The following is an 11,475-nucleotide window of genomic DNA, read 5'->3' as shown; positions in this document are numbered from 1 at the left end:
TAGAAAAACAGAACGAGAAAAAAAGAGGGTTAAAAGTGATTATAGAAAAGTATCATTATAAACATATGGAAACAAAAAAATTTGAAAACAAAATATAATATAAAATGGCATGACAGAACTGTAGGATTTTTTACTACTAAGGATATTAGTTCTATTCTAAGTATATTGCAAATTTTGCTTCCCAATTTATAATTTTATTTTAATTATTTGCCATGGAGTTTGTTTTCATTTATTTTTAATAATTTATCAACCTCTCATTTTATAACTCTTAAATTTTGTGTCTTTCAGAAAGATCACCTTCACTTTGAAGAAAATATTCTCAAATATTTTCTTCCACTAGTTTTATGGTTTCATGATTGCTCCATTTGTTTTTATACAAGTGATAATGTTATTTTTTTTTTCCAAACAGGTTTCCTTTTCACCGTCAGTACTGAGTTATATATTCTCCACTCACATGTGATGCAACTCATTGTATAACTAATTCCTGTATGTTTTTGGAATTATTTCTTAGATCTCCAACTGTTCAATTTATATTGCTTGAAATTTATTTAAAACAACTTCACTATTCTCAAGTATTTATATTTCCATGTAAACTTTAGAACTACAATATATTGACTTGTTCTACAATAATAGGGCACCTTCATGAGTGATCAATTTTGCTTTGAAATAAGTAATTCAATGCACATTTGTAAAAATTTCCCTCAACATTTGCTTATTTTCTTAGATAATAGCCAGTGGGACACCTGCCATGAAATTCCCAATCAATGTTACGAAGTGCTTCTCTTCTTTTAGGAGTAATTTCTTATAAAAGTGGAAAAAGATCAGGTTTTGGAGTGAGAAATTAGATTTATACAGTGTCTCAGCTGCTTACTCCTTTGTAACCTTGAGCTCATTACTTAAGTTGGTTGAATGTCAGTTTCTTCCTTTGGAAAATGAGGATAAAAATGCCTGCAGTGTAAAATTCCTGAAACGTTAGATAAATTATATTTTGAGTAAGTATGAAATATCCCTGCTGGTTAGTGGGACCTCTCCGGAAAATAATTTCAAATAGAGGTTGAAAGCATCCTCATGTATAACTACAACCTAGATTTCTCTCCTAACCACAGAATTGTCAGGACTTAACTCCCTTTATTTGTCTGATAAATTTCTATTCATCCCCAATTATCTGTGAATAGCTTTTCTCATTTCCCCTTGTTTGGCACTTTCTCTCTTTCATCACTGTATCCAAACGTTTATAAATTGTTATTATCTGACTACTTGTTTGCCTCTCTAAGGAAACTGTGAACTCTTTCATGACCATTGTCCTTTTGTGCCAATCCTAACACATAATTCATTCTCAAAGGTAGCTGTTTGTTGAACATGCATACATTTCTTACAGGAAGGGGGAGGGCACATAGGGCATATTTATTTTGTATTTTTTCTATCTTTTGTTCTTTGTTTAAAAAAGAAACACTGGTGGGGAGGAGGAGGACACTGTGTTAGACCCTAGAAACAGTTTTTGTCATTATCTTTTAAAACTGCACGGACTTGACCTAAATGCCTCACCCAACCAACTCGCCAATAGAAAGGGCAGGCGCCAGAACCGGAAGTGCCCATGACCTAGGAGGGGAGGAAGGTACGCATGCGTACAGAAGTCTGTGTGATCTGAGCATCCCACGTGGACTTCCGGCTGAGATAAAGTCAACCGACGCAAGGCGAGGCCCAGTGCAGAGACCAGAGCCTGTGCAGATAAAGGTATTTTCAGAAACTAGCAATAATGTGGTGTAGTGCTCCCTTGGGGACAGGTATCTTGGTGTCCATATTGACCTTAGATGGGTAGCCCACTGCGCAGTTGCGGCATTTGCAAAACGGTGTATCAATGATAAGATGGATTAGCCACCCTATGTGACAGCGCACTGACGCTTTCTCTCCTCTTAGGGCCCCCGCTTCGTGTCACAATGCAAAGAGCTTTAGAACAAGCTCTGGAACGTGCGGACCGGGTCATTGAAAGCGCCCAGCAGAGGCCTCCCAAGAGGAAAGCCTCATCTACTGGGGGGAAATCCCTGCAGGAGAAGCTGTACGACATCTACGTGGAGGAGTGCGGGAGGGAGCCCGAAGGTCCGGAGGAGCTGATGCGCAACGTGCACTTGCTGGAGAAGCTGGTCAAGAGGGAGTCCCTGCCCTGTTTAGTGGTCAACCTATACCCTGGAGAGGAGGGCTATTCGCTGATGATCAAGGGAGAAAATGAACTCTATTCAGAGACCATTAGACTGCCTTATGATGAAAGGGACTTTCTTGAATACTTGGATGCAGAGGAACTGCCTCCTATTTTGGTGGACGTCCTGGAAAAGACTCAGGCTAACTTTTTTCAGAGCGGGTGTGTCATCACCGAGGTGCGGGACTACAGACAGTGCACAAACACGGACCGCAGTGGTTACCAAAGCAGGCATGTTCTCTTACGCCCAACGATGCAGACGTTAGCTTCCGATGTGCACTCCATAACCAGCGATAACCAGATATGGACCCAGGAAGACAGACTTTCGCTTGAGAGTCAGCTGATCTTAGCTACCGCTGAGCCTTTGTGCCTTGATCCTTCTGTATCAGTAGCCTGCATTGAAAACAAGCTGCTCTATAACAAGCAAAAGATGAATACTCCCCCAATGAAAAGGAATTTCAAGAGGTATTCTACTGCTTCCCTGAATTGGCAGCAGGAACTGTCTTGTAGATCACCCCCTCCTGAGCTAAGAGCATGGGACTTTCACACAAAAAGGAAAGAAAGGCAAGAAGGTCAGCAGGATGGCCTCAGATTTTCCAAAGCAGGAAGTTGTGTAGATATGTGGAAACAGCAACCCTGTGACTTGGAGGTCCCTTCTGAAGTGGATGTGGACAAATATGCTAAAGAGGAGAGGTCTGTTGCATACGATGATGCACAACCAATAGCCTGGCCAGCCCTGGAGGCACAAGATGATTCTCTATTTGAATGTGGAGCTGGTGAACCATCCCACACAACAAACCCGACCTTCATGCAGTCTCTGAATGATCCATTTATCTCTGGAAAGAGAAATTCACATAAAAAAGCCAGAGTTAGGAGACACATTTCTCAACGCCGCTCCTCCACAGATGACCATTCCAGTAGTTCCAGGCTTGAGTCACAGACTGGTGCTGAGAGAGCAGCCAGTCAGACCGAGCAATTGGTGCAGAATTGGGTGGCTCAGGAGTCCAGTGGCTCCGCCAGTCTCAGCCAGCTTTGTCCAGGGAGAGCAGCAGAACAGCCTCAGGCCATGTGCATTCCGTCTGCAGCACTGGGCAAGGAAGGCCAACACACATATCCAGCCCTCAGTCTTCCCTGCAGCTCAGGAAACAGTTCCTGGGATAACAGTTTCCCTTCACTGCAGGCAATCAGGGTTTGTGAGTTTCCATCTCCTGCCCCTGCTTGGCAGCCACCAAATCTTCCCAAGAAGTCTTCTGTGAAAGGGAACCTAGTTCGCATACTTCCTGCAACCACCGTGTCTACTGCCAGCACATCACCAAAGACCCCGACCAGCAAGGTCAAGGCTCGTCCCAAGGTCACCAAAGTTGTAAGCCCGGCTCATGCAGCCCAGATGGCGGTAAGAGGTTTGACTCCCCTGAAGAGCTCTACTGCTAGGACCAAGACTCCTATAGCAATCAAGCCCAGAATTGTGTGCTCGGGAGACCAGCAGCCAGCACATACACAGCCTGCTTCATCAAAGCCTCCTTCACAAGGCATTAAAATTATTTTTAAAAATACTCCAGCGCTCACACCCATAACTCTATTCCAGTTCCCAGGTTCAGTCATTTTGAACACCCAGCAGCAGCCCCAGCAGCAGCCTCAGCAGCAGCCCCAGCAGCAGCCTCAGCAGCAGCCCCAGCAGCAGCCTCAGCAGCAGCCACAGCAGCAGCCTCAGCAGCAGCCACAGCAGCAGCCACAGCAATTCTATCAGTTGATTCCACAACATCAGCAACCTCTATCTCATTTTCAACAGTCAGTGGCAAGGAGTTCAAGTCCAAAAGGTTCAACCTGTCAAAGAATTATCTTACCTGCTCCGCAAGTTGGTATTATTAACCCCAATGAAGGAAGTTTTCTGCAGCCCCAGATGGCCACGTCATCACAGCCTAGCTCTACCCAGACAACACCTGGGCAAAGCCCTCCCCAGCAGGGGGTTCTGTTCCCTGCTGTCATCCAGCAGCTGTCACACTCCCAGCCGGTACAGGTGAGAATCCTGCAGATCCCAGTGACTGTGACAACCACAGAAGACCCAAACAGCTCAGCCACATCCATATCCACAGCCACAGCCACAGCCACATCCACATCGGCATCCACAGCCACAGCCACATCCACATCGGCATCCACAGCCACAGCCACAGCCACAGCCACAGCCACAGCCACAGCCACATCTACATTCACATCGTGGCCAGCAGGAAGTTAGCCAGCCAAAAGGTAAAATGAATAGAGGCCCACATAGCAAGTCCAAGTCCTGAATCTTGCGTTATTTTTCTCTTTAAAAACATCAAAAGAGCAGTGAACCAAAGGGTTTCTTGTTTTTATTATATTTTTATCTTTAATGTCTCAGTATTTTACATTTCTAGTTCTGCAAACTGTACAGAAACACAACCCTATGATTTTTAAGTAAAAACAGGGAAATAATTTAATGGGGGAAGAAAAAGAATGGGCTATGAATTAAATGAAAAGTCTTAGCTCTGTAATTTACTAATTTTATGACTATTTTATAATGTCTCTTTTTTCCTTGTCTGTAATATGTGAATAGAAATATGTATTTTAAGTTTATTGTCAAGGTTAATGTAAATAATATATACTAAATATTAATTTTTACATTATATTTAAATTAATTTTTAATTATTAAAACAGTAAATATTTGAAATAAACCTAAGTATTTAAGCTGAAAATAAACTATAGTAATAACATTAGTGCAAATAATAGTTTTATTACATTACATAAAAGCCAACTTTAGAATGAATGGAAAGTATGCCTTGGGAATTTAATTTTTAGTTTTGTTTTTTTTTTAAAGCACTAGACTTAAAAATAAAAAAGCACTAGACTTAAAAATAATAAGTAAAGAAATTATTTTTAGATATATGTGATATATATATATATATATATATATATATATATATATATATATATTTATTTAGATAGGTCTAGATATATAGACATATTTTAATTTTTCTATTAATAAAAAGTAGCCCTTTAACTCTAAATGCCTGCCCAACATGGTGAATTCTCTGTTTAATAAAACTGGATGCATTAGAAACTTGTAATTCATTCTTCAGTAATTGAGGAATTATTATTTGTCAGACAATATTCTTCAAATGCATTATTCATATTGTGCATATTATTTTACAAACACTTCATAATATACAATTGCACCTGTTGTCTGCCATTCATCTTGCTCCTCTATTCTGTCTTAATTATTTTGTCCGCATCAGACAGGATAATAATCACAAGAGAGAAAAGGTAAAGGTTTCTTGATTTATAATGGACAAGTGAATGAAAAATTATAAGTTTAAGTAAACTGATGAAACAAATTACAAAAGGGAATAATAGGGGGAAGAATGAGTAATTGGGATATAAAAATATCTTTATATATAACTATTAATTTAAAATGATTTCTGTAGCTTTTAAACAACATATTTTAGGATAATATTATAAGTTAGGAACTAAAGATCTATACCGAACCTCCTTCTCCCCAAGAGTTTGAGTAAATTGAAATGTAGATAATATTTTAAAGTCCATATGTATAAAAGCCTAAGCAACCAAATTGACTGATTGGCCAGTCACTATGATGCTCACTGACCACCAGGGGGCAGACACTCAATGCAGGATCTGCCCCTTGGTGGTCAGTATGCTCCCACACCCATCTTTCCATAGTCCCTCCCCCCTGGCCAGCTGGCCACAATTGGCCCTGATTGGGATTGGGCAAAACAGCCCTGATCCACCCTGATTGCTGGCCAGGCCAAGAGACTCCACCCATGCACGAATTTGTGCACCAACCTCTAGTATTTTATAAGCAAATATAAATATTTATTTCTCTTGTCAATATCTTCCTGATGTTCTGGAATTGAAGATTGCTTGAAAAGAATGAGTTATTGAAAGCATTTACAGTTATTTGTTGTTAATTAGTTGTTTGTTTGCCTTTATTTTATTGTAATTATATTTGCTATGAGCAGTAAAAATCTTTCACTTAAAGTGTTCAAATGTCATGATTCATCATCTCTCCAAGCTTATAAGAACCTTTACTATTTGGTGGTAGAATAATTTAAAAAGTTCTAAAAATAATTATCAAGTAACCTTCAATAATTAAAAAAAAAATCAATCTGCATACTTTTATCATCCCTTCTACTCAAACTTGTGACTTGGAGGAATTCATAGAGAAATGTTCAGAATTTCTTTTATGTTGTTATTCTTAATGGCATGTCCCATTCACATTTAGAGTCAGAAAGCAAATATAAGGCAATCAAATTTTGAGTGAAGTATTTTATATCAAAGATTTAAGTTTGACAATACTACTTCCCTACCTCTACAGCACTCACAAACCCTTAAGCATTTCTGTTTAGCACACAGAACAAGCTAGAAATAATACCAAGAATGCCAATCACTCATTTGAAAGTTTTAATTCTTTTCCCACAATTTTTAAAAGCACCTCTCCCTTTTTATTTATTTATTTATTTTTTTATTAAAGTATACTTGACATACAGGTGGACAGCATAATGACTCAGCATTTCTATTCCTTATGATGCAATCACTTATTCTTCTTCACCTGTCCCCCCTTCCACTCCATCAAGCATTCATTTGTTCTCTGTATCTGAGTCTGCTTCTGTTTTATTTGTTCATTTGCTTTGTTTTCTCAACAGCTGAACCACTATCAAATTTAAGGTAATAAATGATATACAAAAGTTGGAGATAGAATGGGTTCTGACTCTAGCAAATAGATGTATGGTGCAATATTTTCATCTGTGACATTTCTGACCAAGTCAGGCTATTTTGCTAATCTCCTTCTCTGCATCTTCATACCCCACGGAATCAAATTCAAACTTTTGTTTATCGAAACTGGTCTTTTTTTACCTGGATTTTGGCTGTCATTCCTCCTCATCTAATACACCCCCATTCACATCTATGGCTTTGGTGACACTTAACTACTGTTGTCCCTGATGTGTCATGTTCTTCCTCAATTTCATGTGTTGGTGAAGACCTGGAACCAGGAACTCCTTTCTGTTCTCAGCTCATCATTTAATACATCATTTAATATATCTCTGGCGTCTATTTTTCATATTATCCTTTGTGACATTTCAAAGTATTTCACAGGGCTATTTGTGGATGAAATATGACAGTAAATATAAAGAAAAATAAGAATTGAAAAAGTTACTAATGTAAGTATACATTTTAAAGTTTTTATTTTTTCCAAACATAGATTGTATGACTTTGCAAGCATTTATAAGGATTAGTACTTTTACTGGAATGATTAAATTTTGACATTTATATAAAACTGAATATATGTAATGTATATTTATAATTGCTAATGCTCTGTGTTAAAGGTCATAACTGTCTCTTGAAAACATGAAAATAATACTAAATGGAAATTATTATTGTAAAAAACTGGATATACAAAAATAATAATACTTTTTACCAGTATTTGAATATCATTTCTCTTTAGGCAGATAGATAACTTAATAATTATTTTATTATATTTATTTTAATTTAACTAAATATTAGTAAAAATAATGCCTATATGTAAGAAGTAAGAAAATGAAATATGGCTTTTTTTTTTTTTTTGGTCTTTGTGGATTTAACCAAGAAAATACTCCCAAAGTAACGATTCAGGTATAGGTTATTCTGATGAACTACAACAGAACAGTCTTCTCTTGCAAAATTCCAAGACCAAACTGAGGAACAAGGAGACAAGTCACTAAGATACTTACTTTTTATTTCAAATCATCCTGTTTCTTGTATTTCTTATACATTTTGAATTTGGCACATATACTAAATCTATGCAAATAAAACAATGTTCTCCTGTCTCTGTTTACCTGTTATTATATCATGTGGTAATAGTCTGATGGAGTTTTATTATTTGCTCTTTTTTTGTTTTTGTTTTCTCTTTTTATTTTTCTTTTTAGGTCAATCCCTCCATTCTTCCCATCCACCCATCCCATTTCTTTGTACAGCTCTCAGCCTGATTTCTACCTATGAGTCTGAGTCTGTCTCTATTTTGCTTGTGGGGAAAGGGTGCTAGGTTTGGGATGATAGGACTTAAAAAGAAACATGGTGGGGAAATGGAGAGTTGTTTAGTGAGTAGAGTTTCAGTTTCCCCAAATGCAAAAGATTACCAAAGTGTATACCTAAGAATGGGTTAAGTGGTAAATTTTGTGTTATTATTTTTCACCACAATTAATACTTAAAGCAACAATAATGAGATAGATGTGGCATATAAAACATTTCATTTTCGCCCTAGCTGGTTTGGCTCAGTAAATAGAGTGTCAGCCTGCGGACTGAAGAGGGCCAGGTTTGATTCCGGTCAAGGGCACATGCCTGGGTTGCAGGCTTGATCCCCAGTAGAGGGCGTACAGGAGGCAGCTGATCAATGATTCTCATCATTGATGTTTCTCTCTCTCTCTCTCTCTCTCTCTCTCTCTCTCTCTCTCTCTCTCTCTCTCTCTCTCTTCCTTTCTGAAATCAATAAAAATGTATTCTAAAAATATTTAATTTTCAGGGGACTTAAGGATGCCTTTGTCACTCATGTTCTTATGGCAGGGTGGTTCAGAACACAACCCTCTGGAGCCAGTCTGTCTAATTTCAAAACCTGACTCTGCCACTTACTCTTTGTGGGACCAGGGATAAGTTATTTAAACTTTCTGTGCCTCAATTTTTTTCATCTGCAAAATGGACATATTCTATATGTCTGTTTTCACATAGTTGTTACACGATTTACAGAAGATGATATTTTGTGCTAGCCAGTTTGGCTCAGTGGATAGAGCTTTGGCCTGTGGACCAAAGGGTTCTGGGTTCAATTCTGATCAAGGGCAGATACTTTGATTAAAGGCTCCTCCCAGGTCCAGGCCAGGGCCTGAGCAGCAGGCAACCAATTGATGCATTTCTTTCACATCGATGTTTCTTTCTGTCTTTCCCTTTCCCTAAAAATCAATGGAAAAATATCCTCGAATGAGGATTAACAAAACAAAACAAAATAAAATAAAATTAAAAAATAATGTTATTAAGCTTTTTAAACATTCCATAAAATAAATTCTCCAGAATAACTAAAATGAAGGGGTTATTCTCACCAAATTTCAAAGATATTCTTTAGATAATGGAACAATACAGGGCTATCTGGAAAACATGAAAACACTGTGGTGAGCAATAGGGACCACCTGGAAGTGGTGCTAATTCTCCAATGCAAATGAATGAGATCTACATTACTGCTGATATTCAAAATGATGTAGCATCAGTTTTCTGATGCTCTGGACACAACAAGCAAAATGATAGTGTCTAATATAAACCCCAAATCTAACATCCCAACAGGAGACCCCCCTGAGTTGCAAATTAAGTTGCCTCACACACACTGCATTTTACAAAGCCTATTTCAAGCTAGGTGGCTACAGGAGTTTATTTAATAACTGATGATTCCCCGAGGCAAAGAGAGAGAAGGCCAGTGAGCACAGTGCTTCAGAGTAGAAGAGAGCCTGTACTTACCAGTAAGTATAAAGTGGTTGTCATACCTTGCATTCATTCATTCATTCATTCACTCATTCAAATATTTATTGAGCATCTATTATAGGATAGATCATGTCAAAGCTCTAAAGACACAGCAATATAAATGAGGCATGATGTCTTTCAAAAGGCTAGTACATAAATACTGACAAAGTAGAGACAACTATAGTGTGGCTTCCAAAACAAATTGTAAGCATACAAGTTATGCATGAACTTTTTTTACTTTTTAGACTCTATGGTATTTAATGATAATTTTAAGAAACTTTCCAATTTAGGATTTAAAATGGAAATAACAACAGACCTCCAGATGTAGTGTTGACATAATATCACTTTTTTTTCACTTACTCTTATTTCAGCTTAATAAGCTCTCTTGGCTCTCATCTTTCAATGTTTAATCTAAAGCAATTAAACTGATATGCAAATGCCATTTGCATTGCTTTAAGAGTGACACTTAACATACAATCCCATTATAATAGGCAACTAGAATGTTTGTAGGATGATCAGCTCATTTTTATTTTTAAAATATGTGTTTTCTTGTAAGTATACTTATAAGTAAAATGTACACATACACAGATTTCATTTGATAAATGCCATGTGGATATATTTGTCTTGTATACTGAACACAGTCAATAGCATGTGATATTTCTATTTAAAAGCTTGCTATTCTTTTGCTCAGTCTCTACAGAAATAAATATTTTAGCTGCTGGTGGCAATGCAGACTGGTGCAGCTACTGTGGAGAACAGTATGGCATTTCCTCAAAAAATTAAAAATGGAGCTCCCATTTGACCCAGTAAACCCACTTTTAGGAATATACCCCATGAAACTAGAAACACCAATCAAAAAGGATATATGCACCCCTATGTTCATAGCAGCACAATTCACCACAGTTAAGATTTGGAAACAGCCTAAATGCCCATCAGCAGATGAGTGGATTAGAAAACTATGGTATATCTACACAATGGAATATACGCTGCTATAAAAAAGAAGGAACTTTTACAGTTTACAGCAGCATGGATTGACCTGGAGAGCATTATGTTAAGTGAAATAAGCCAGGCAATGAAAGAAAAATACCATATGATCTCACTCATTTATGGAAAACAAAGAACATCATAACCTGTTGAACAAAAAGATAAATAAAGAGGCAGTAAAGCATTGAACTGACTGTCAAATTACAACGGGAAGGCTGGGGAGTGTTGGGGAGAGTGGGAAAGAGATCAACTGAAGGACTTGTATGCATGCATATAAGCGCAACCAATGGACACAAACCACTATGGGAGTGGGATGAGGGCATGGGACAAGGGTAGGGGAGGCTTAAGGAAGGTCAATGGGGAAAAATGTACTACTATATGTAATACTTTAAACAATAAAAGAATTAAAAATATTCAAGACAAAGAATAAAGTATAAAAATAAAAAATAAGAAAATAAATTGTTATAAAAATAAATTAAAATGACAAAAGAATTGCAGCCAGTTAGTATAATGGTTTACCTCATACATTTCTTTTTATGTTGATTATAACACTTGAATTTACAAACTAAATTGTTCTGATACCAGGAAGAAAGAAATAATTACTATTTGGGGATTATAGCTTTACTGGTATGCCACAATTAATTTTTGGCTGTAATCATTGGAGCTGTTTTAGCATAATCAAAAAGAAAAATACCTTTTAAACAAAACATCTGACAAGGCTAAATAAATCACTGGAATAGATTGCTCTTTAGGATTATATAGTATATTTATTTCATTCTTCCTAGAAC

General features: G+C 37.3%; 1 protein-coding gene across 1 annotated transcript; it reads left to right on the top strand.

Moving 5' to 3' along the window:
* The first annotated feature begins 1,937 nt into the window (after positions 1–1,937).
* Positions 1,938–8,190, top strand: LOC118720127 (transcription factor SPT20 homolog). Its single transcript, XM_036440068.2, has 3 exons — positions 1,938–3,786; positions 4,075–4,211; positions 8,131–8,190. The coding sequence occupies exons 1-3, from the start codon at positions 1,938–1,940 to the stop codon at positions 8,188–8,190; spliced, it is 2,046 nt and encodes a 681-aa protein (XP_036295961.1).
* Positions 8,191–11,475: the final 3,285 nt, after the last annotated feature.

Source organism: Pipistrellus kuhlii, unplaced genomic scaffold, assembly GCF_014108245.1.
Source record: "Pipistrellus kuhlii isolate mPipKuh1 unplaced genomic scaffold, mPipKuh1.p scaffold_m20_p_16, whole genome shotgun sequence".
NCBI classification, from domain to species: Eukaryota; Metazoa; Chordata; class Mammalia; order Chiroptera; family Vespertilionidae; genus Pipistrellus; species Pipistrellus kuhlii.
The sequence above is the reverse complement of the archived record's forward strand: the minus strand, read 5'-3'. Positions and strand labels throughout refer to the sequence as shown.

What these genes read in the sequence shown, in the direction of transcription:
- LOC118720127 (XM_036440068.2), top strand. Translation starts at nt 1,938, where the DNA reads ATGCAAAGAGCTTTAGAACAAGCTCTGGAACGTGCGGACCGGGTCATT. An exon ending in AACTCTATTCCAGTTCCCAG is followed by an intron (nt 3,787 to 4,074) that starts GTTCAGTCATTT and finishes ACCCCAATGAAG; the next exon opens with GAAGTTTTCTGCAGCCCCAG. An exon ending in CACACTCCCAGCCGGTACAG is followed by an intron (nt 4,212 to 8,130) that starts GTGAGAATCCTG and finishes TTTTCTTTTTAG; the next exon opens with GTCAATCCCTCCATTCTTCC.